Below are 24917 nucleotides of genomic sequence, written 5' to 3'. Positions count from 1 at the left end.
CTGGAAAGTACAGCCACGCTGTATATCCAGGAAGAAGAGGGAGTGGATTTGGGGAGTATCTGGTTCATCTGGTGCCAAACTTCCCTGGGGCCTAAAATGGGTGTGCTTCCCTGGAGGAGTTCCTGGACACAGCTTGCTCTGCCAAAAACGACCAGAAAAAGGATTCTCTGCTCTTGCTGCATCTTCATTATTTCCTCAGTGTACATTCTGTTCCATGGATATCTTGGCACAAGTGGCCTTTGCTCCCTTTTGGATCTGGCTCTCACAGTGAGATTTCCAGGGTTGAGGCTCCAGACACCCGAAACACTAACTGAGAGGCGTGGAAAAGCATCATGAAGGGCATGGGTAACAGGTTCAGACAGACATAGGAACTCTCACCAGCTGTGTGTCTGGAACAAGTTATTTGGTCCCTCTGAGCCTCGGTTTCTGCCTCTGTGAATAGTGGGCAATGAAAGCCCATGGTACATGTATTTATGAGAATCTGATGGCATAAAAAGGTACAGACAGCCCAATAACAAAATGGGCAAAGACTTGGATGGACAGTTCTCCAAAGAAGATACTCAACTTGTTAATAAGCACATTCTTAGTGGGGGCAATATTTGCCGCTCCAAAATGTATCTCCTTGACATGAGGATTAATTCAGGCTGGTTATTTTTTTAACACTAAAAACATTTTTATTCTACTATTTGGGGACTAATAAAAATATTCTCAGTTTTGTGCATATTCATAAAAAGTAACCACTTTAAAATACTCCTTGTCTAATATGCAGGAGTAGAAGAAATGGAATAGCCCTCATAGTCAACAAAAGAGTCCGAAATGCAGTACTTGGGTGCAGTCTCAAAAACAACAGAATGATCTCTGTTCATTTCCAAGGTAAACCATTCAATATCACAGTGATCCAAGTCTATGCCCCAACCACTAATGCCAAAGAAGCTGAAATTGAGTGGTTCTATGATGACCTATAAGACCTTCTAGAACTAACACCAAAAAAAAAAAAAAAAAGGATGTCCTTTTCATCATGGGGTATTGGAATGCAAAAGTAGGAAGTCAAGAGATACTTGGAGTAATTGGCAAGCTTGGCCTTGGAGAATAAAATGAAGAAGGGCAAAGGCTAACAGAGTTTTGTCAAGAGAACACACTGGTCATAGCAAATACCCTCTTCTAACAACACAAGAGACGACTCTAAACTTGGACATCACCAGAGGGTCAATACCAAAATCACATTGATTTTATTCTTTGTAGCTGAAGATGGAGAAGGTCTATAGCAGCAAAAACAAGACCAGGAACTGAGTGTGGCTCAGATCATGAACTCCTTATTGCTAAATTCACACTTAAATTGAAGAAAGTAAGAAAAGCCACTAAACCACTCAGGTATGACCTAAATCAAATCCCTTACAATTATACAGTGGAAGTGACAAATAGATTCCAGGGATTAGATCTGATAGATAGAGTACTTGAAGAACTATGGATGGAGGTTCACAAATTATACATGAGGCAGTGATCAAAACCATGCCCAAGAAAAAGAAATGCAAAAAGGCAAAATGGTTGTCTGAGGAGGCCTTACAAATAGCTGAGAAAAGAAGAGAAGCAAAAGGCAAAGGAGAAAAGGACAGATATATCCATCTGAATGCAGAGTCTGTCACTGTTTTCACTGTTTGACTGTGTGGATCACAACAAACTATGAAAAATTCTTAAAGAGATGGGAATACCAGACCACCTGACCTGCCTCCTGAGAAATCTGTATGCAGGTCAAGAAGCAACAGTTAGAACCAGACATAGAACAATGGACTGGTTCCAAATTGGGAAAGGAGTATGCCAAGGCTATATATTGTCACCTTGCTTATTTAACTTATATGCAGAGTCCATCATGCAAAATGCTGGGCTGGATGAAGCACAAGCTGGAATCAAGACTGCCGGAAAAAATATCATTAAACTCAGGTATGCAGAGGACACCACCTTTATGGCAGAAAATGAAGAGAAGCTAAAGAGCCTCTTGATGAAAGTGAAAGAGGAGAGTGAAAAAGCTGGCTTAAAATTCAACATTCAAAAAGTGAAGATCATGGCATCTGGCCCCATCAATTCATGGCAAATACATGGGGTAACAATGGAAACAGTGACAAACTTTATTTTCTTGGGCTCCAAAATCACTGCAGATGGTGGCTGCATCCATGAAATTAAAAGATACTTGCTCCTTGGAAGAAAAACTGTGACAAACCTAGACACAATATTAAAAAAGCAGAGACATTACTTTGCCAATAAAGGTCTGTCTAGTCAAAGCTATGGTTTTTCCAGTAGTCATGTATGGATGTGAGAGTTGGACCATAACAAAGGCTGAGCGCCAAAGAATTGATGCTTTTGAACTGTGGTGTTGGAGAAGACTCGTGAGAGTCCCTTGGACTGCAAGGAGATCAAATCATTCAATCCTAAAGGAAATTAGTCCTGAATATTCACTGGAAGGACTGATGCTGAAACTGGTCCAATACTTTGGCCACCTGATGTGAAGAACTGACTCATTAGAAAAGACCTGGATGCTGGTAAAGATTGGGGGCAGGAGGAGAAGGGGTTGGCAGAGGATGAGATGGTTGGATGGCATCACTGACTCGATGAACATGAGGATGAGCAATTTCCAGGAGTTGGTGATGGACAAGGAAGCCTGGTGTGCTGTGGTCCATGGGGTAGCAAAGAGTTGAACATTCCTGAGTGACTGAACTGAACTAATATGCAAATCTACAAAAGTAAAGAACTGCCTCTATCTTTCGTATTAACATTCATTTAAATACTATACATCATTAATATATTTTGCCTATAGCAACTTTAATATATCCTCTGACCTTTAACAGAAATTTTTTTTTTCAAAGAATTCTAGAGCATTACATTTCATGGTCTCATAACATAACCTCATTGGAAAATATAATTCATTCTTTATACCCTATAGGCTGATTTATTTACTTTATTTTTGGCTGCTCTGGGTCTTCGTTGCTTTGCACTGGCTTTTTCTAGTTGTGGAAGCTGTGTCTACTTTCCAGCTGCGATGCGTGGGCTTCCCATCGAGGTGGCTTTTCTTGTGACGCATGGGCTCTAGGTTGCCAGGGCTTCAGTAGTTGCAGCGCACAGCTTAGAATTCTCAGGCTGCAGCGGTTGCAAGACGCAGGCGTGGTAGTTGTGGTACACTGGCTTAGTTGTTCCGCAGCACGTGGAATCTTCTCCGACCAGGGATCGAATCTGTGTCTCCTGCATTGGCAGGTGAATTCCCATCTACTGAGCCACCAGGGAAATCTTAGGCTGATTATTTTTAAGAAACAGAAGACCTGGGAAATTTTTTGGTTACTGCCCCCTTGACTGCCTGAAAGATTTTAGATAAAGAACCTGTGACAGGAATAGAACTATTACTAGAGCTATCTGCAAAGAATATGGAGCTAAGTATGGTCGGGGAAATTGAGGAAGGTCTAGAGATCAACATCCAGTCTGTGTCTCATTGTTTCTGCATGATGCAGCAAGCGTTTATTTACCAAACATTTGCGCTTTTTCTTCCTCCCTGTGAATTGTCTTCCTCCTCTTTGAAGTCTCAAATTGCTACCCCCAACATTCTCTTGTCATCAGCTGAAGATGGTATTTAATATGAGGGCTTCAGCTCTCTTGGCAAGTTACTCAGTTTTCTATGGTCTCCCCTGTGAATACAATGTTATTAAACTCTTGTTTGATTTTCTCCTGTTAATCTGTTTCATGTCAATTTAATTCTTAGACTGGGCAGAAGAACCTAGATGTGTAGAGGAAATTTTTATTCCTCCTCAGCGACAGGAAAAGGTGCTTAACATCACTAACCATTTAGGGAAATGCAAATCAAAACCACAATGAGATACCACTTCAGATTCATTAACATGGATATTATGAAAAAGCAAGGTTGGTGAGGGTGTAGGGAAATCGGAACCTTTGTGCATTGGTGATGGGAGTGTAAGGTGGTACAGTCGCTGAAGAAAACACTATGGCTGTTTCTCAAAAAAAAATTAAACATAGAACTACCATATGATCCAGAAATCCCACTCTGGGCATCCACAGACAAGAATTGAAAGCAGGGACAGGAACAGATATTCATACACCCATTACTCACTTCAGTATTTTCTGAAATAGCCAGAAGGTGGAAACAACCCAAGCACCCATCGATGGATGAATGCATAAGCAGAATATTGTCTAAACCTACAGTGGAATATGATTCAGCCTTAAAAGGAAGGAAATTTTGACACCTGCTACAATATGGATGAACTTTGAAAGCAAAAGAAGGCAGTCACAAGAAGACAGGTACTGTCTGATTCCTCAGGGAGTCAGACTCCTAGACACAGAAAGCAGATTGGTGGTTGCTAGGAGCAGTGGCAGGAGGAAATGGGAGTTATTGTTCACTGGGTCCAAACTTGCAGTTTTACAAGATGAGAAAATTCTGGAGATAGATTGTGCTGATGGGTACACAGCAATGTGAATATACTTCATGCCACTGAACTGAACACTTAGAAATGGTTAAAATGTTAATTTTTTAAGTGATATATGTGGTTGTTCGCTAAGTCCAATCCAATTCTTTGCGACCCCATGGACTACAGCACGCCAGGCTTCCCTGTCCCTCATCATCTCCTGGAGTTTGCTCAGATTCATGTCCCAATGAATGTAATAGTCAGTAATGCCATCTAACCATCTCATCTCATTCCCTTCTCCTCCTGCCCTCAGTCTTTCCCAGAATCAGGGTCTTTTCCAATGAGTAGGTTCTTTGCGTCAGGTGGCCAAAGTATTGGAGCTTCAGCATGAGTCCTTCCAATGACTATTCAGGGTTGATTTCCTTTAGAACGAACTGGTTTTATATCCTTGTAGTCTAAGGGACTCTCAAGAGTCTTCTCTAGAACCACAATTCGAAAGTATCAATTCTTCAGTGCTCAGCCTTCTTTATGGTTCAACTCTCACATTTGTATATGACTACTGAAAAAACCATAGCTTTGACTAGATGGACCTTTGTTGGCAAAGTGATGTTTATTTTACCACAATAAAAAGAGGGGGTGGCCAGGCATGTGCACAGATAGAGGGAAATATCTGGAGCATGTGTGTTGCCCTCTTTAGAGGTCAGAAAAGGTGAGCTGGGTGGGGCTGGCTAGGGCAGGGAGTGCGGCCCCCAGGGGGACCTGGAGAGACAGCTCACTGGCCACCACATTCCTCCTACCATCCTGGGGTCCCACAGGCGTGCCCTGGGCTCCCCACCCCATTCCCCACTTGTTTCTGTCCTGCTTCCGATGCTGGGAGAATCCCCGATGTTCCACAACAGTGATGCAGCCTCCCTGTTCTTTGGGGCATCCATAGTGGGTCCCAGCCACCATTGGGTCTGCAGAATATAGATGAGAATACCTCTCTCCCTACCATCCCACTGACCCTGCAAAAACCCTCTTTCCTGCTACCCAGTGCTGCTCTGGTGATTCTTCAGCTCAGAAGATTCCCAGCTTCCTTTTTTCCCTGAATAGCATCCTCTTTTCTCACTCTAGCTTCAAAGTGTTTAACAGCAGACTTCCTGCCCATTCCTTCCTCAGAGACAACACACAGTGAGAAAAACAGTAAGCGAGACAGTGGTCTTGACTCTTCAGGAATTCAATCATGAAAGATGTAAAAGAAGTCTAATGTAGGATTAATAGAAACAACCATAAGCAATGCATGAACCTAAATGGGACCATGGCTCAATAGTCGATAGATAGATATGAAGGAAGAAAGAGAGAAAGAGGGAAGACAGGAGAAGAAACTTAAAATACATTTCAGGACAATTGGAGAAATTTGAATATTAACTAAATGTCATAAGAGATATAAGAATCGTTAGTTTTGCTAAGTGCAATAATAGTATCCTGTTCATGTAAGACAATGTCCTTATATAGTGGAGTACATGCTGAAGAATTCAGAGGCAAAGTATCAGGCAACCACTTTGAGATGGCTTGGCAAAAAGAAGAAAGATGAATCAAATATGGAAAAACGCAGGAAAGCTTTTTCTTTCATCCCTTTTTTATTGTTTACAAATTTTTCAAAACAATAATGTAAAAGACAAGCAAAATTCTGCCCACTTTCTGGCTGAAATGTCTCTCATTCCTACCTTCGTTGATTCCCAGACAAGAACAAAGGCTTCTCTCTCTCCCCAAGACCCGCAGCCTTCGAATCTCTGATAGGACTCGCATCTTCTTTCTACTACTGAACTGGGGCTCCTTAGGGCAAAAACTTTGACTTATTTTCCTACCTCCCCTCCTGCCCCACCTGCCCCTCCCTGTCCACCACAGTGCCAGGCACACATCAGGGTTGAATTACAAGCACCAATGGTTCCTGTGTGTCAGGCACCGTGAAAGTCCTTAGATTTGTGAACTCCCCAGGGAGTGAGTGATTCGGTGAGGGGGCTATTAGCATCCCATTTTACAGATGGGGAAGCTGAGGCTCAGAGCAGTTAAATCACTTGCCCAAGGTGATACCCCTCATACGTGGTTGAGTCATGTTTGTCTCAGGTCCCACCAACCTAAAATCCTGGCTACTGTGTCTGAATTGAATCTAAACTCAGTTCTTAACACCCGGATGAGACAGGTGGGGTGACCATTCCAAATTTGTGGGAGCAAAAGCTGGGCCAGAAGAGGACAGGGGACATTCCCAAGGGCTGGACAAAGAAAAGCAGTGCTGTCTCTGTGTTTTGATACCTGTTCCATGCCAGACTCTGAACCGGTACCTAAAGGGCACAAACTCAATTCCCACAGCAGTCCTCGCCGTGGGGGTGGAGGGAAAAGTGTAATCTGGAGTCAGGACCTCAGACTCCAGAGTTAGCTGGCTGGGGCACATCCAGGCTTCCCACTTCTGGGATGGTGATACTCAGAAAATACCTTAACTTTGGCATGCCTCAATTTCCCCATCCATAAAATGGACCACGATAATGGCATCTTGCTTACACCTGGGTTTGGTGCCATAATTTGCTGAATTAGTCATAGAAAGCACTTAAAACACTGCCCATCTCAGAGTAAGTGTGAAATCAGAGAGGCAGGGTAGCTGTCCGAGACAGCATAGAGATAGTGCCAGAACCAGGATCATCTGACCCCAAAGTCCTTGCTTTCTAAATCCTTATTTGGAGCATAGTATGGGGCCAAGAGAACAAGGGTCTCTAACCCCAAATATTTGGTCCAACCTGGTTCTTGTCCTTTATGAAATGTGGGGTTTCCCAGGACTTGCCTCTCCCCTCACCCCTCTCCCCTTCCCCTCTTCCTTTCTTTCCCCCTCCTCCTCTTTCTGGGTTTTCCCAGTGGCTCAGTGGTAAAGAATCCACCTGCCAATGCAGGAGACATGGGTTCAGTCCCTGGGTCGGGAAAATCCCCTGGAGGAGGAAATGGCAACCCACTCCAGTATTCTTGCCTGGCAAATCCCATGGGCAGAGGAGCCTGGCGGGCTAGTCCATAGGGTCACAAACAGTCAGAGAGGACTTAGCAACTAAACAATGTCCTCCTCCCCTTCCCTGGCCCCTCCCTGTTCCTCCTCCCCTTCCTCCGCGCCACCCCCTGCCCCCCCACTTCTCATCATGGGCAGAACAGAAAGAGCCTGGGACATCAGTTTGTATCACTTCTTGTCCCTCTTTGGGCCTCAATTTCCCCAGCTATACACTGAGGGATGTGAAGGTTACAACTTCATGTCTGCATGGGCTGGACAGATTCTCTGAGCTTGAGTAGACATTGACCAGTGCCAGGGATGCCCCTCCCTGTCAAGGAGGGTCCAGCCTTCTAGCTCCATACCCCAGACAGCTTTAGGGTAAAAGAGAGGTGCCCCGGGACCTATGACCCCTCTGCCCAGCCCCACCTAGACCAACTGGCTCCATAGCCTGCAGCCGTAGCTCACAGGCAGACTGGCTTTGCTCTGGCTGGCAGCCCAGAGTCGCCTCGATGAGAGTGGGTTCACGGTTAACTCCTGCCCCAGACTGACTGGGCTCCTGCTAGAGTCTCCTGGAGTCTTGGGGATTATTGCCACTGCCTGTGGGGAAGGCAGCCTCGAAAGCTGCTGTGCAGCGCCCATTCACACCGGCAAGCTCTGAGACCAGTTTGGTGGGAGCTAATGGCTAGTCGTGCCTTTACCTCTTGTCACGGCCTCTGACAGAGAGAAAGCCTGGGAAGTTGGAGCTGGGAAGCCCCCTCCTCAGTGATCGACCCAACTCCCTCCTTGAACAGATGGGAGAACGGAGGCCTCACGAGGGGCAGGGATCTTTCAGGGCATGCTGCTGAGTTCAGGACTGCCCGAGGGGCCCCAAGTTACCAGGGGTGACAGCCATGTGTTTCCCCTGGGCTCACAGCAGGCGAGTGGGTGATGGGAGGGAGGAGATGAGGAAAGAGCAAAAGAGGAAAGGAGAGGTAGTGGGGATGGAGGTGGGGAGGCCGGGCTCTTTGCCGCTTCCTGAACCACCCGCCCCCTGGGCCTGCCTGCTCTTCTCTGTGGCGGGGGAGGTGGGTTCCCCTCTCTGATGCTCTCTGTGACTTGGCCCCCTCTCAGGGCTTCAGTTTCCCCACCTGCCCTGTGAAGTGGGGCTGGCGCTTTCTTTCCGCAAGCTTTTGCTGTATTGAGCCCCTACTGTTTGCCAGGTTCCATGCTGGCCTCGGGGAACACCTTGATGAACAAGGTCCCCCAGGTGCTGGGGCGTTGAGAGGTTAAGGGTTAGAGGTCCTTCCTGGCATCGGAGAGCTCCCTCCCAGACCAGGGGAGAGTTTATCAGACCCCAGACGGCGGGACCCCAGAGTCCTCCTGGCTTGCCTGCCTGCCGCCGGCACTCTCCAGTCCTCTGTCCTTTTGTTTTCAGCCCACTTAGGAGCTAGGGCCCCAGCTCAGACCCTAGGACATGTGCCAGCTCCCAGTAGGAAGGCAGCCTCAGCAGATGGGAGGAGAGGAAGCCCTTTGAACCCTAACAGGCCGGGTCCAGCCTCCCAGGCAGGTCCCCATATGCGGAGCCAGCCCAGTCCCCCCACCACGAGCCGCTCACCCAGAGCCAGGGAGCTGCTCGCTCGGTTCCTTGGCAACATCCTGAGGAATCCAGTTGCTGCACACGCTCCCTTCCTCTCCCCTCCCACCGCCTGCCTGCTGCCTGCGGGGGCTGGAGGCGGAGGCGGAGGCAGAGGAGCCCCATTATAAATCGCAGCAGAGCACAGGCGGCCAGGGGACCAGCGCTGAGCTTCGACAAGGGCCCCTGCTGCCTGCCTGGACCCCCACCCGCCCCGGCCATGGGTCTTCCGCCTCTCTCGCGGCCGCTCTGCTTGGCTGTCCTCTGCCATTTGGTTGCGCTGCTAGCCGGTAAGTGGGGTGGACTCAGCCATGAGCCGGGTAAGGGGAACCCTTAGCCCCACTTCTGCCCCTCAAGCCTGACAACAGGACCCCCAGAGCCTTCCCGGGTAAGGCTGAGATCCCTGGCCGCCCCTTCTTGACATATATGCCGGGTGGGGGAGGTAGGAGCTGGGTGCGGGGGTAGGTGGGGGATGCGGCTTGACACCTCTCTGGTTGTGTGGTCTGCCCATGGGCTGGAAAAATTTACTCTAACCAGAGACTGTCCCTGCCTGGCCCAGTGAGCAAGGTGGTGACCACTTGGCAGTGCAGGGAGGTGGTGTGGGCAGCAGACGATCCAGGTGTGGGGTGCCGGGAGAGTGGGGGTAGTGGGAAGCCTGAGGAGCCTCTCGGTGGGCACTCGGATGGAGCCCTGGGAGACCGTGGGCTCATCTCCCTTTCCGGGGTTAATATGTAACCCTCGGTCCTGATTCCCATAGTCTCGGCTTGGCCCCAGCCCAGGCCACAGTTGGGACTTTCTCCTGCCCAATTTCGAGGCCTCTCCAGGAGAAGGGACCCAGGACCAGTGGAGGTCAAGGTCATTGCAGCTCATGAATTGGGCTCATCACTGTGCCTCTGGTCTAGCCCTCAATCCCTCTGCCCATGTCTGTCCCCACCCCACCTCCCCCCTCAGGGTACTGTCTTTCTCCTCCAAAGCACAGTTTAGAAAATGTTTTCACCTCCAGTCACTTGCTTTCTGGAGCCCGGGACCTGGGAGGGTATGATGTATCGATCCCACCCAACATGAGTAAGATGGAGGCCCAAAGAGGTTGAGAAACTGACCTGAAGATGCACAGCCAGCAAGTACGACAGGAGAGGGTAAGAGTGGGTGCAGGAGGGAGCGTGGATGCACGCGCCCGCTTCTGTGGATCACACTGCCTTCAAGAGCTATTTGAGCCAGCCCTATCCTCTGGTAATACCCAGGCCATCTGGCAGATTGAGGCTCAGAGAGGGCGGGAGGCTGCCTTAGGGCACACAGCCAGTCTGGGAAAATGAGCACCAGTCTCTGGTTTCCAGGACACCTCTATGGAGCGCACTGTCCCCCAAGTCCCTCTGTTTGGGGAAAAGCCACTGGTGGGGCAGAGAGCAGGTGAGTGGAGATGGTGCTGGCCAAGTGCTGCTGACCTTCCTGCTTCCTGGGCTTGAACTTCTGAGCCCTGAGGTGTATGGGGACAGTGAGGACTGGAAGATGAGGAGTCAGGTGGAGGAGGTTGCTTGGCCATAGCTGTGACCCTGAGTACAGTATTGCCTTCTTTGGTCCCAGCTGCTGCACCTTTAAATATAACTATTGCCTATATGTGCGTGGTGAGGCTGAGGACACTTAGCAAGTGGGAGAAAGAGGAGGATCGCTTCTACTAAGCTGGGTTGGGGGGTGGGTTTCTTCTCTGCTAGGATGGAGGAGGGATCCTGGGTGGGGGGCACTCTGGAAGCTCTATCCGGCAGCCTGAGGCTTCAAAACCATCAGGGGCCCACCCTAATCTTGGCCACTGGTTTTTCTGGGAGATATTCCCATTATTCTGACCTTTCTGAGGCTCCGTCTCTCCCGTTTTACAACTGGGCATGTGGCTAGGTTCATCTTGAAAATTCTTAGCCATGCTGACATGTGTGGCTCAGAGACACCCCCTGGGAGCCCCTATAGGACTTAGGGACTGGACCACAAGCCGGAGAGGCAGAGAGAGAGGGGGAGCTGGGGACTTTGTGGCTACCGCCCTGGCTGGTGCAGGGTGGCTGCGTCAGTTCCCAAATGTGGGTTTGCGGGGCTGTGTCAGGCAGGAGGCGCCTCTGCTTTATATAACAAACCTGCAGATACAAGTCAGAACAGAGAATTTTCCTCCCTGAGCACTGACGCATTCACTCCCACTCAAGCTCTGACAAGAAAGAGGGAAAGAAAAAAACTGAATTAAGCTGCTGTCATCTGCCCCCCCTGATTAAGCAGTAGGGGTGGGTGGGAAAGGCAGAGGAGGATAAATTGAGAGTGTCAGATCCAGGCCTGGGTCGAATCTAAATTAAAAATTCCTCTATTTCCTGTTGGTTGGGATTTTACATGTACAAAGTGGCTTCCTTGTGCATTTTGTTGATTCATTTGGTAGATAAGCCCCTACTATGTGCCAGGTACAATTCTAGGTGCTGAGGCCACATCAGTGAATAAAATTGCCAGTGATCCCAGCTCTTGGGGTTGCTGAATATCAACTGGAAAAGACAGGTAATACTCAAAATGAATTAGTAAAGGATTTGGTCTGTTAGAAGGAAAAAAAAAATGCTGTGATTAAAAAAAAAAAACAGGGATCGAAGGGTGGTGTGGAAGATGTTGAGATTTTATGTAGGGAGTCAGGGGAGAAGGGGGCATTGAGTGGGGCAGGGGAAAGAATCATGTGGGTATCTCCAGGGCAGTGGTCCTCACTGCTGGAGTTGGCCCCCAAGGAGACATTTGGCAATTTCTGGCCACATTTTTGGTTGTTACGTTTTGGTTGGGAGGTACTCAGGCACCTAGTGCATCGAGGCCACGGGTGATGCCAAGCATCCTACAGTACATGGAACAGCCTCCCCAACAAAGAATCACGTGGTCCAAAATGTCAGTGGTATTTGCTGTTGAGAAAACTCTGCTCTAAGGGTCCAGATATTTTAAAAGCTTTATTCTCATAACCATCCCATGAAGCAGTTATTATCACGTCCATTTTATAGGGATGGGAGGCTCTGAGAACCTGAGTGACTCGTCTGAGACACACAGCTGAGCAATGGCTCAAGCTCTCCCAGAGACCCAGAACATTCCCATCTTTTCCTGCCTATAACCCTCCGAACAGTCCTTGAGCTCCAGCCTAATGTACACTTCCTCCAAGAAACCTCCATGATCACTTGCAGTTGCAGGTGGTCTCTCCCTCATGTAAACCGCAGCTTCTCTGAGGTCTGTTCTGGAACATGGTGTTTTTTCTTGGCGTTTAAGGCAGCCTAGAATAGTGGATATTGGAGAAGGAAATGGCAACCCACTCCAGTGTTCTTGCCTGGAGAATCCCAGGGATGGGGGAGCCTGGTGGGCTGCCGTCTATGGGGTTGCACAGAGTCGGACACGACTGATGCGACTTAGCAGCAGCAGCAGAATAGTGGATTGTCTTAAGGGCTGGGAGGAAAACCTGACCTGCCACATCTGCCAGCTGTGTGGCCTTGGGCAAGTCATTAAAGCTCTCTGATTCTCAGCTTCCACATCTTTAAAATGAGGATAAAAGTAATCTTTTTGCAGGAATTAATGACAACAGATGTGTGTGGGCTGAGCCTAGTGTCCAATACACCACAGGTGGTCTACTAAGGAAAGTTCTGATACTCTGTGGTTCTCTCTTAGCCGTCCACCAGGTTGAGAGACTTCTGAGGCTGAGATGGGCCTTCTTCATCCCTCTGCTCCTCACAGGGCCTGGTCAGAGGCAAGTCAGCATTTGTTGGTTGACCAAGTGAACACGGTGATCTGATAGCATTTATTGGGATTGAGGTACTCTCTCCGAGCTCAGCATCAGCACCTCTGGGAGAAGGAGTTCAGAGTTAAGGACAAGAGGGCCTGGGTCTTTGTAGATACTCAAAAGTAACTCAAACAGATGTTGGCCAAATCAGGGAGTGGATGGATGGATGAAGGATATGTGAGTGGGCTGGAGAGAGATGGAGGGATGGGTAGATGAAGGGGGTGGAGGGTGCCTAGGTGGACAGGTGGTAGGTAGGTGAGTGGGGCACGGGTAGATTGATGGACTGGAGTGAGTAGGGCTGGGTGGGAGGTAGCCAGGTGGGTGGCAGGGAATGGGTAGCAGATTGACAAGAGGGGGCAGATAAATGGATGGATGGATAGACAGGTAGGCAGGTGGCTGGAGGGGTAAGTAGACTGAGACATTATTTCATTCAATGAATATTTATATCCACCTTAAGCTTGATGATGAGAAACACTGTGACACCAAGACATTCAAGGTCCCTGTCCTCCTGCATTCACACGAGAGTTAATAGACGACTGGCTGGTTGAGACATTATCCCCAGTTACAGAAAAGAAAACTTCAGTTCCTAGAAGGAAAGCCCGCTTGGTTAGTTACACCACCTTCCCAGGCAAAAGCGAGAAGAGAACCTGGCCAAGGCCATCAGGCACCATGGCAGACGGTGGGGACTGTGAGACAGGCTGCCTTTGTGGCTCATTAAGCCCTAGAAGTGGGCATAGTGGATGCAGAGTCAGAAGAGGGCACTGAGCTTCCCTAGTTTGTCCCTCCTGCCCACTGGGCAGCCTCCCCCTGGCTCCAGGTCATCAGAGGCACCATTTTTCTGGGGATTCCCCCCGGAAGTCACCTGCCACTCCAGTCCAGAGGACTGACTCTTGACTCTGCTCAGCAGGACCGGGGGAGGCTGCTGCTGAGTCATTTTGAGGTCCTGCTGTGGGGAAAGTAGGGTGACAAGGCAAGGAAACTTTCATATCCTGGTTCCTCAGAGAGAAAGGGCAGCTGGTGATTCAGGGACCAGCTGCGGGGAGCCCCCCTGCCCACCTCGGGGGGCTACTAGTGATGCCCCCTGATGGCCTGGCCCTGACCTTGCAAGCCCTGACTCCCCCTACTCCCCACAAGGCAGGGTGGGCTGAGGCAGGGGGTGTGATGAGAGAAGAGGCGGCAGATTTTAGAAGGTGTGCGTGCATGCCTGTATTTGGGAAGGCAGAGCATATTTGGTTTCTGTGTCCTCGTGCATTAAGTATTTGTGCAAGAGCAATGTGTGTTCTGGTGGAACCCCGGGGATCACTGGGGACCTCCCAAGCTCTGCAGAAATAAAATAAGTTTGTTCTTTCGGCTCCACTGCCCTGGAAGTCCTAACCTCTAGATTTTTCAAAATCCTCTGAGGTCTTGCTTTGGCTGCAAATGACCTTGACTCTGATCGGAAACTCAAGCTCTTCATTTTTTGGCCTGCCCCTCTTGAACTTATACCAAGCAGAGTAGATTTTGCTGGAGATTTTAGGGGAAGGTAGAGATGCAGTGCAAACCACATTGAATGTTTATATAAAATATCTGGGTTCTCAGCTGTCTGTTGAGTCACCGTCATTCTGTCCTGGGCTTTCTGTCTGGCTCCACGTGGGACCCAGCCATCTTAAGGCCCCGCCTATCCCATTCTGCCCTCACCCCATGCACAACCCCATTTCTATCCCTCCTCCCTACTCCTGCTGCCCCAGCTTGTCTTGGGAATCCAAATGGCCCATTTGGTTCCTCTCAGGAGCTGCTTCCCAATTCATCCTGGCTCTTTTTATAGACTATTTATTTCTGTATTCACTTTTTGGCTGTGCTGGGTCTTCTTTGCTGCACTCTGCTTTCTCTAGTTGAGGCTATCAGGGGCTACTCTCTCGTTATGGTGCTCAGGCTTCTCATTTCGGTGGCTTCTCTTGTCGCTGAGCACAGGCCAGAGGGCACTCAGACTCTGTAGTTGTGGCTCCCCAGCTATAGAGCATAGGCTCAATAGTTTTACTGCACGGGCTTAGTTGCTCCACAGTATCTGGGATCTTTCCAGATCAGGGATTGAACCCGTGACTCCTGCTTTGGCAGGTGGATTCTTTACCACTGAGCCACCAGGGAAACCCTCATCCTGACTCTTAACGGCAGAACAAAGGATTGTCTACTCAGCACGCTGCTTAGAAGGTGGTTATCGTTTTATATTTAAATTTTTTGTTACCTGCTACTTCGGCCTGGTGGCATGTATGCCTTTATGTGGTTTTTTGTTGTTGTTGTTGGGCATATATATGTGTCATTACGGTAGTTGCCGGTGACCGTGATGTATACAGGGAATACACATGGGATGTGAATGGACAGAGATCTAGGGGTGTCTCAGAGGCTGCGGAAATGGATCAGGCTGAGATGGAGGGATGGGATCCCGATGCGACGGGGTGAGAGTTGAGCAGGTGACTTACTAGAGTAAGAGCACGGTGCGGGGAATGGCAGGGTTACGGGTCCAGATGGGCCGGGAGCCAGGCCTGGCAGGAGAGCCTGTTCTGTCACTTGCTGACTGTGTAACCTCAGGTAGATCCTTGTCAGTTTCACACTCCTCTCCCCTGGTGAACCCACTCCAGCAACTGAATTTTAAAATTAAATAAGATGTGCCAGACAATAAGAGCTTTATAAGAATTCATTTTCCTCCATCCTTACAACAAACCTGTGAAGTAGATTCTACTGCTGTCCCTATTTTACAGGTAGGGAAACTGAGGCCTAGAGAAGTTTGGCCGGGGACAGAGGGCTGAGGTCAAGGGTGTGGGGCATTGGTTCTGGCTAGGAGGGTGCGTCTGGGACAAGCTGGCATGGGGCTGGGAAGCCAGATGTCCACAGACAGTCCCGCTGACTGGGGGCCTCTGTGGGGTTAGGGCAGCAACACGGTGTGAACAAGTGTAACCTCTTCTGCAACAAAATGACCCAGAAGATTCCCGAGTCTCGTCTAGTCGGCTACCAACGAAATCGGGAGTCCTGCAATGATGGAGCTGTCATGTAGGTACTGCCCTCTCAGCCTCTGTATTCCTTTCAGCCCCTGGTCTCTGCTAATCCATGTCCACATCCTGTCACCCCAAACTGGGCTCCTGGCCAAGGGCTTTCGGCAAGTGTTCCTCTTGCTCCTGACCTGCTGGCCTCCTCGCTGACCTTAATATCCGTGCCCTGAGCAAACATGAGCCGTGACATTCCTGAATAGCCTGGAGAAGCCATCCGGGGTGGTAATTCCTACTGGGCCAAAGGGTGTTTTATGCAGCACTGGAACCTGCTGGGTTTCATGGGAGAGGAAAAGCATGGTGTTCTGAAAGTGCAGGCTCTAGACGCCAGCAGATCTGGTGTGAATAATGCCTTTACCGCTTACAGTCTGGGTGGCCCCTGTGATCTTATCTACCCTCTGGGCTCTGGTTTCCTTATCTGTTAAAATGGGTAGTTTTGAGGAGAATGAAAGCTCTTGGCAGTGTGCCTGGAAGCTGCTAACAATAATAGAGGCCAAGGTTATAATCACCATTGAACAGATAAGGAAACAGAATCCTTCCCAGACTTCAGACTTCCAGGAGGGGTCAAGCCAAGCCGGCTTCACCTGTGGGTGTTAGGACTCCTGGCCATCTTGGCTGCTTGCTCATTTGGGGTCCCTCTTGGGTACTGCCCAGTCGCCCAGCCCTCAGGCCTTTCCCCAGGACTGACCTTTGGGTCCTAAAGCAGTCTCAGCCAGACCCTGACTCCTGGCAACAGGAAACAGCCTGTTCGAAGCCTGTTTCCCAAGCTAAAGCAGGCTTTCTTTAGCCCAGCTAAAGAAAATTGTACTTCCTCCCAGTGATTACTAAGAGGGCAAGTGTGCTACAGCCTGACCTCTCTGCTCATCTGTCAAACCTCACTTCCCCCACGCTACCCTATATGTTTGCTTCTCTTTTGTAGGCGAAGGGGAAGTGGGATGCTCCAGAGAGGGGATGACAGCACTGGGACAGCACTGTGCCTGTGGGTCCTTCAGGGTCATGCTCGCTTTCTGGACCTCTCTGGCTTCTTAGCATATTGGAGACAGGCACATTTTTATTACCCCTCTAAGCCTCAGTTTTCTAATCTGTAAAATGGGGATGTATATAGTAGCCATCTTGCAGAAAGGGTATGAAGTTTAACCAGACAAAATTTCCAGCACAGGCCAGGGTGTGGAGCAGGGGTCCCAGCCAGTTCTGAGCTGTAGTCTTGGTACTAAGCCACATGCAGGCTTCAAAGGAAGCTCAAGATTTGGATGGAACTCAGGGTCCTGAAGGAAGGAATGACCACCGACTCCAGTATTCTTTGAGCTTCCCTGATGGCTCAGATGGTAAAGAATCTGCCTGCAATCCAGGAGACCTGGGTTTGATCCCTGGGTTGGGAAGATCCCCTGGAGAAAGGAATGGAACCTACCCCAGTATTCTTCCCTGGAGAATTCCATGGACAGAGGAGCCTGGTGGGCTACAGTGCATGGGGTCGCAAAGAGTCAGACATGACTGAGCATCTAACACTTTCACTCACATTTCACTTTCAGGGCCCCATCAGGGCCACCATATAGAGAGTTGTAGCACCCTAGGGGCCCTTGTAGCCTGAGGATACACTCTAGGAGAGGAGAGAGGTCCAGAGGGCAGCCTTCAACTGAAGGAGAGGAGGAAGAGGAGGTTATGACATTGAGTCTTTTCCACCACCAAGCTTGCCAGTCACACACCTCATGGCAGAGAACACCTGGGATATCTCCCAATCATAAAACTCACAGCGAAGAGCCCCCATCTTCACGTTCATGACGTTATGACTTACATTTTTATTGTCTTTCTGGTCAGGAAGATCCCCTGGAGTAGGAAATGGCAACCCACTCCAGTATGCTTGCCTGGGAAATTCCATGGACAGAGGAGCCTGGTGCATATCAGTCCATGGGGCTGCACAGAGCTGGACACGGCTGAGCGACTGAGTTTTCATGCACACACTCTGAACCAGGTGCTTCACATCCTTTTCATTTTTTACAATAACACAGAAGCAGGTGACCAACTTGTCCTGGTTTGCTGGAATTGTCACAAAAAGACCCCTTCAGTCCCAGTTTTTCTGGGATGGTTGGTCACCCTGCAGAAGACAGGACTCTCTTTCCAGTTCTCAGGTGAGAACACAGAAGTTCTGTGAGCTGAGCTGCCACAGCTAGTAAGTGGTGGGGACTTGATTTCCAGCCAGGTCAGCTCACCTGCAGAGATTTTGTGTGATGCTCCTACTCCACGTGGCATCTAAGCATCACTGGCTCTCTTGTCTTCCTTCCTTGCAGCCTGAAGACTGTGAAGGGTAAATCATTCTGTGCTGACCCAAAGGAGGAATGGGTCCAGAAAGCCATGAAGCACCTAGACCACAAGGCTTCTGTGTCTCAAAAGAGTGGCACATTTGAGAGGCAAACCAGTGAGGGCAAGCCCAGGACCACCCTGGGCGCCAGGGAGATGTACCGGTCTGCTGCCTCAGAGGTGAACTTCACGGGCGAAAGCAGTAGTCTGGGGGCAGAGAGTGCCTTGGGGACTTCGCCAGGAGTGGCTGGTTCCATGGGGACCAGGTCCTCCTCCACTTCAAAAGCTCCAGATGGAGGGACTCAGAAAATTGAGCTTTTCAACGAGGCTGCCTTCACCACCGCCACGTCTTGGCAGAGTTCTGCTGCCGACCAACCTGAGGCAGGCCTCTGGACTGAGGGGAAAGCCTCTGAGGCCACCTCCACCCTGGTCCCCTCCACCCAGACCCTCCCCACCCCAGTCCCCTCCACCCAGGCCCCCTCCACCCAGACCCTCCCCACCCCAGTCCCCTCCACCCAGACTCTCCCCACCCCAGTCCCCTCCACCCAGGCCCCCTCCACCCAGGCCTCCTCCACCCAGACCCTCCCCACCAAGACCCTCTCCACCCAGACCCTCCCCTCCCTGGTCCCCTCCACCCCGGACCCCTCCACCCAGGCCCCGACTCTTTCCTACGCTGTCTTAGAGGACAGCAGTGGGCCTGGAAGCCTAACTGTGGGAATCAAGGTACAGGACTCTTCAAAGAACTCTCTAGGGTCCAAAGAAATGAGTCCCTCTTCAGCTCACACGGATGCCTTCCTGGGGTCGGCCACGGTGTCCAGCATCTTCGAGGTCACTGTAGCCTCTGAAGGGACCCCCAGCATGGATGCACTGGCCTCGGGCAGCTGGGGCCCTGAGACTGAGGAGCTCCCCAAGGCCAAGGAACCCATTCTCACCACCGCAGGCCCCCGGAGTCTGGGCATCCTTATGACGTCTGTCCCCGACTCCCAGGTGGCCACGCGAAGGCAGGCCGTAGGGCTGTTGGCCTTCCTCGGTCTCCTCTTCTGCCTGGGGGTGGCCATGTTTGCCTACCAGAGACTGCAGAGCTGCCCTCACAAGATGGTGGGGGATGTGGTGGAAGGGATCTGCTATGTCCCCCGGAGCTGTGGCAGTAACTCGTACGTCCTGGTGCCAGTGTGAGCTCCCCTCCTGCCTGCGTCTGTCCAGTCATTCAACTCAGCGGCCCGGGGTCCCCCATCCTCACACTCACCCTCACCCAAGGGTCTGGCCCAAGCTGGGATGATTGGAGCAAGGAGGCAAGGTCATCTGGGTGGGTCTTCTCCCAGCTCCTGGGGGCCACCCTTGACCATTTGTGACCTACTGTGGACAGAACAGGTGGCCTCCCCAGCTCACTCCAATGTCCCAGGACAAAAAATGTCCCTCTGCTGTTGGCTGGTTAGAGGGTCCCTTAGACACCATGCCAGCCCCCATGAACAATTATTTACTGAACGCCCAGCCCCTTTGACCCACTCCCCCTGTGTTACCATGGACATTCCATCTTACAAATGAGCCTCAGGTCAGGCCTCTCCTGCCCACTCCCTCAGACCTCATCGCGTCTCTTGGTCCCGCTGCGGTCGCCAGCCACCCCGGCCACCTGCGGTGCTAGTTTTCCATGTCCCCTGTACAGACCCCATGCCCCAGGAGGGGACCTGTCTTTTCTTGCATGAGGTTAGTGTGGTGTTTCCCGGGACTGCTCCCATTGAAGGTTCTGCCCTTGGGCAGGCATTTTGGGAATGAGAGATGAAGTAATCTGCTGGCTTGGATTCCACTCTCACCACCCCTCACCCCCCACCCCCGACCTCCGCATCTGTGAAGGAACATTGACTATAAATGTAAAGGCTGGGAGTTTAGTCCCAGGCCCTCACCAGTCCATCAAGACATTCATCACTCTGGTGTCTCATCTGTGAAAGGGAAGAGGGATGGTAGATATGTGGCAATAATCTCTATCCCTGTCAGGCATCACTAGTTGATCCAGAGACCCCTTTCTGCAGACCCTGGGTGCAGCTTCTCAACCTTCACAGTAGAGATGCTCTCAAGCATCGATGAGACAGGCATATCCATGGATGCTGTGACCAGGAGGTCCAGCCCCCACCCCCACCCCCCGCCCCCCGGCGACTTGTGACAGCCTACCAGGTCACAAGTGACAGGCTGTGGGAGGAGCAGAGGCCTGCAGGCTCCAAGAAAGGAGCCAGGGAGCAGCTGCAGGCAGTAGCCACACCCCTTCCTCCTCCACTCCTTCATGAGGGACCCAGGTCCAGCGCTTTCTCTTTCTTTCCCGCAGCCTGGCTTCCTCTTCCACCTCTCACTCCTTGAAAACACTGTCCTCTGTATTCTGAGCTCTTCCTGCCTCCCCTTCACCCCCACCACAGGCAGGGCCAGGCATTTCCATGATGTTTTCCATGATATCAGAATCCACCATGGAAACCTGAGGTTCCCATGTTTATTTCTGAAAGGGACTCTGTCCTGTGGGGAGAGATGGGCAGGGGAGGGGAAGTTGTGGACATGACGTCAGAGGTTCCCTTTTAGGCACTGAAGACTCAGGCAGGCCTGGGTGGGGCTGAAGGCTTCCTGGACTGGCCAGCACCCCACCATCAGAGCCAGACCTGCAAGTCCCACCCCCTCAGGGTCTCTGGTGGCAGCTCCCCACCTCCCTCTGGCTGTCTCTGAAGGTGTTCTTTGCGCCCCACCAGAGGAGCCTCCCATGGGCCAGGCTCTTCCATGTACAGGTGGCATGCTCCTTTGCAGACAGATGCTGAGAGAGTGCACATGCGGCTCTGGTCCACAGAGAGAGGGAAGCCAGCTTTCCCTGTCTGCCTGGCCCTCCTCCATGCCCGTGAGGGTCTGGCTTGGGTTGGGGGCACTCTGACCACTCAGAGAGGAAGACAGCAGATCTGAATGCACTTTTGGGGTTCTTCTTGATGGGGAACCTTCAAGGGATGGGGCCCAAGTGATGGGGCTCCCACCTGTGATAATGCGGCTGGGGACAACAGTTACCCCTTCCACAGACTTTGTGAGGTCCTCTTGAGAAGGACAGGAACAAAGACAATTTGGGGAGGGCTTTGGAAGGAGTTGGTTGATGCTTTTGCTTTTCCAACCCTATCGCCAACGTCTGTGTCATTTTGTATTTTACTAATAAAACTTAAAAGTCTTGAGTGTGCAATATAGTTGTTTTTCCTGGGTCAGACTCAGCAACCGAGGCCTCTGGGAAGATGGAACAAAGGAGGAGCCAAGACTGTCTGGGGAAGTGGGACTTCTCCGGCACACCAGTGGATATGACTCTGTGCTTCCACTGCAGATGATACTGGTTCGATCCCTGGCCCTGGGGTCCGCGTGCTGCAGGGCGGTGTGGCCAAAATAAACAAAAGACTCTCTGTGGAAGCATTGGAGACCCCTGGGGCAGAGGGGCAGCAGGAGAAGGGGCCCTGGGAACAGGGGTGAGGACGGCTGAGCCTCTAGCCTAGTTCTGCTCTGCCCAGGTATGTGACACTGGGCATGCATAAAATCAGGTGAGACTTCACTCTACACCTGAAACTAACACAACATTGTTAATAACTATACTTCACTATAAGAAATTTAAATTTTTTTTTTAAAGATTTTAAAAAACCAGGTGAGAGATTTCCAGCAGCTTCCATCCCTGGCAGGAATTATATTCCCTTATGAAGTCCCCCACCCTGCCCCCTCCCACTGCGCAGGCCTCTAAACAACCATCTTGAGGGCCTTGGTATCACCATTAGGGATCTAGTGACCCACGGGAGCAAACTGGGCCACATTTTCCTCTTTACAGCCTCAACTCACTGCTGGTCCAGATAAAGATCAAAGAAGGATTACTTCTCAAGGGACTTGGGTACTCAGAGGTGTGACTCAAGTATGAACCGCCAGTGCCCAAGGTGGCATCATGAGCTGCTCTGTACAGTTGCGTAGACTGGAAACTGCAACGTGCCAAAGGCCAAGTCCAGCTTATTATACAGTATTGCATCAGTCTTGAATATTCATGGGAAGGACTGATGCTGAAGTTGAAGCTCCAATACTTTGGCCACCTGATGTAAAGAACTGACTCATTGGAAAAGACCCTGATGCTGGCAGGAGGAGAAGGAGAACAAGATGGTTGGGTGGCATCACTGACTCAGTGGACATGAGTTTGGGCAAACTCCAGGGGACAGTGAAGGACAAGGAAGCCTGGCATGCTGCAGTCCATGGGGTCTCAAAGATTTGGACATGACTGAGCGAATGAACAAATAATTGCATGGATTCTTAGACACACACTTCTTTTTTCACGTTGTAATACCTTTGGAATCAAGATGTGTCTTACAGTCAATGACTTGTCACAGTTTAATTGACAGGTCTTTTGTTCTCTACTAGTAGTTTATTAAATGTCAGAATGTTTTGCATTAGAGGCATTTTAGGTTTGATGTGTACATGGAATTTTTGTTTTTAATTAGAGGCAACACTTAAGAAACAGGAAATTACACACACCAGCCTACTTTTCTAGGTTCTCTTAAGTAATTTGGAAGGTCTCAGCCCCACTGTGTGCTGTCACCCCCAATATGATGGTGGGTAGGGCCTGAGCCATGGCTGACCCTTGAGATGGAGCAGGCCAGGGTGACAATCCTGAGTTCTCTACCACCCCTTCCACTTCTTGGCGTTCCGGATTCCAATGGCCATGTCAATTGCCATTTATCATCACCCTTCTCTTGTTTTTCTCATAGAGAGGATATTTTTCTCTTAGCCCAAGTCTTCATCAAAAGCGGGACCAGGAAAGACAGCATATGATGGGCCCTTAATTTTTCTTACATGCAGCTTCCCTCACTTCACCACCTCCTGAGCCCCATAGACATTTGGGTTTGAAGTTTCTGCAAGAATCTGAGATTGCTGCCTCACCACTCAGCTTGTGGGATCTTACTTCCCAGACCCAGGATAGGACCCATGCCCCCTGCAGTGGGAGCCCAGAGTCCTAACTATTGGACCACCAGGGAAGTCCCTGCAAATTCTAGTACTGCCCTTAGCAGCACACAATAGCTTTCCTGTTCCACTCCAAGTCCAGTCCCTCCTGCTTTTGCCCGTTCCCACCCCCAGGAAGGAGCTGGAGGCAAAGTCATAACCCCTCAACACCTGAACACCGCCCTTTCAGCAACGTGCAACACCAGCAGTGGCTTTGAAATGAAAATATTTGTCCCTGATTTTTCATCACATTCTCAGATAAGGTTAAGCTCTTCATGTTCCAGAAGAGAATGGAGAGCAAAAGAAATTTTTATTCTCCTTCAGTCCAGACCAACTCCCTAGGGATTTGGGGCTTGATTTTTCTCTTTCAGTTGTGGAGCTCAACTTTAGCTGAAGTGATTCCCCACAATTAGTGCAGAGTTTGATGGAGACTTGAAAGTGGAAGTGAAAGTCACTCAGTCGTGTCTGACTCTTTGCGACCCCATGGACTATATAGTCCATGGAATTCTCGAGGCCAAAATACTGGAGTTGGTAGCTGTTTGCTTCTCCAGGGGATCTTCCTAACCCAAGGATTGAACCCAGGTCTCCCGCATTGCAGGTGGATTCTTAACCATCTGAGTCACCTGAGGCCTCTGAAAACTTTGATAGAGTGATCAGGGCTCTGAGATATAATATACTATTACTAATAATATAATATTATTTATATTATTATCACTGTTGTTGTTGAGTCGATAAGTAGCGTCCAACTCTTTGCGACCCCATGGACTAGAGCATGCCAGGCTTCTCTGTCCTCCACTATCTCCTGGAGTTTTCTCAAATTCATGTCCACTGAGTCTGTGATGCTATCTAACCATCTCATCCCCTGTCATCCCCTTCTCCTCCTGCTCTCAGTCTTTCCCAGCATCAGGGTCTTTTCCAATGAGTTGGTTCTTCCCATCAGGTGGCCAAAGTACTAGAGCTTCAGCATCAGCCCTTCCAAGGAATATTATTATGTTATAATATTTTTATAATATCATATTATAATAATAGTAATATTATTGTTGTTATTAAAATAGCCATTGTTTATTTAATGTTTACCACATGCCAGGCAATACACTAAATTCTTTATGTACCAGGGCTTCCACTTGCAGATGATGAGAGTAAGGTTTTCAAAGTCCACAGGACTTGCCTGAGGTCAAACAGACTGTAAGCAGCAGAACTGGAACCTGAAGTCTTTCTCCAGGACTTGAATCTTAACCACCGTTTCTAAAATTGTGAGCCACAGATTGTCAAAAGTAGAGACTCCCGAGCCCCACTTCAGTCCTGCTGAATTCAGGGATGGGAGAGCTGAGAGTCTGCACTTTCAAGCCGTTGCCTCTTTCCTCCCGCCTTCCTCTCCTCTCTTTCCCTCCCCGCCTTCCAAACTAGGGGATTTGGCACCTAGCCAGAGTTTTAGAGCCCTCCGCACCAGGCCAGCCTGCCTCCACCCCACCTAGGTGTGCAGGGTCCTTTGGGCGACAGCTACCGGCAGCCCTCTCACCCTCTGCCCTTTGCTGTTATTCCCCTTTGCCTCTCCTGTGTCCTCTGTACATTCCCCAAAAGGGTGAGGCCAGGCAGAAAAACACAAATGAATGGTTGGGAATTTCCAGTGTGAAGCTGAATAGTAAGCGCCTGGGAGCCATGAAGTGTGTGTGTACACATGCCCTGCTGCTCCTGTGTACTGGGATTAAAGAAGAGATCTAGGGCCAGAATGCCTTTCCCCAAATGACCGCAAACTTCAGCTGCCAGACACACGCAGGATCTCATCAACCTTACCAAATTGGCTGGAAGAGCTGGTACCTCTGAACCTAGGAGGATTCCAGAGCAG

The 24917-nt window shown here is 50.1% G+C and overlaps 1 protein-coding gene across 3 annotated transcripts; it reads left to right on the top strand.

The window, feature by feature from the left end:
- The first annotated feature begins 9017 nt into the window (after positions 1-9017).
- Positions 9018-21293, top strand: CX3CL1 (C-X3-C motif chemokine ligand 1). 3 transcript variants are annotated; one of them, XM_027516473.1, is made up of 3 exons: positions 9018-9309; positions 15686-15806; positions 18088-21293. In XM_027516473.1, exons 1-3 carry the CDS (start codon positions 9240-9242, stop codon positions 19271-19273), a joined length of 1377 nt encoding a protein of 458 aa, XP_027372274.1. In that variant the 5' UTR covers positions 9018-9239; the 3' UTR covers positions 19274-21293. The 3 variants fall into 3 exon arrangements, with proteins under 3 accessions (XP_027372274.1, XP_027372276.1, XP_027372275.1); XM_027516475.1 differs by lacking the exon at positions 15686-15806 and having other exon boundaries at positions 9081-9309; XM_027516474.1 differs by lacking the exon at positions 9018-9309 and having other exon boundaries at positions 15692-15810.
- Positions 21294-24917: the final 3624 nt, after the last annotated feature.

Source organism: Bos indicus x Bos taurus, chromosome 18 (genome assembly GCF_003369695.1).
Source record: "Bos indicus x Bos taurus breed Angus x Brahman F1 hybrid chromosome 18, Bos_hybrid_MaternalHap_v2.0, whole genome shotgun sequence".
In the NCBI taxonomy this organism is placed as follows: Eukaryota; Metazoa; Chordata; class Mammalia; order Artiodactyla; family Bovidae; genus Bos; species Bos indicus x Bos taurus.
The sequence above is the reverse complement of the archived record's forward strand: the minus strand, read 5'-3'. Positions and strand labels throughout refer to the sequence as shown.

Excerpts from the sequence above, each read along its gene's own strand:
- CX3CL1 (XM_027516473.1), top strand. The coding sequence starts at position 9,240 with ATGGGTCTTCCGCCTCTCTCGCGGCCGCTCTGCTTGGCTGTCCTCTGC. Across the intron at positions 9,310-15,685 it reads TTTGGTTGCGCTGCTAGCCG|GGCAGCAACACGGTGTGAAC; the intron begins GTAAGTGGGGTG and ends CTGTGGGGTTAG. Across the intron at positions 15,807-18,087 it reads TGCAATGATGGAGCTGTCAT|CCTGAAGACTGTGAAGGGTA; the intron begins GTAGGTACTGCC and ends CCTTCCTTGCAG.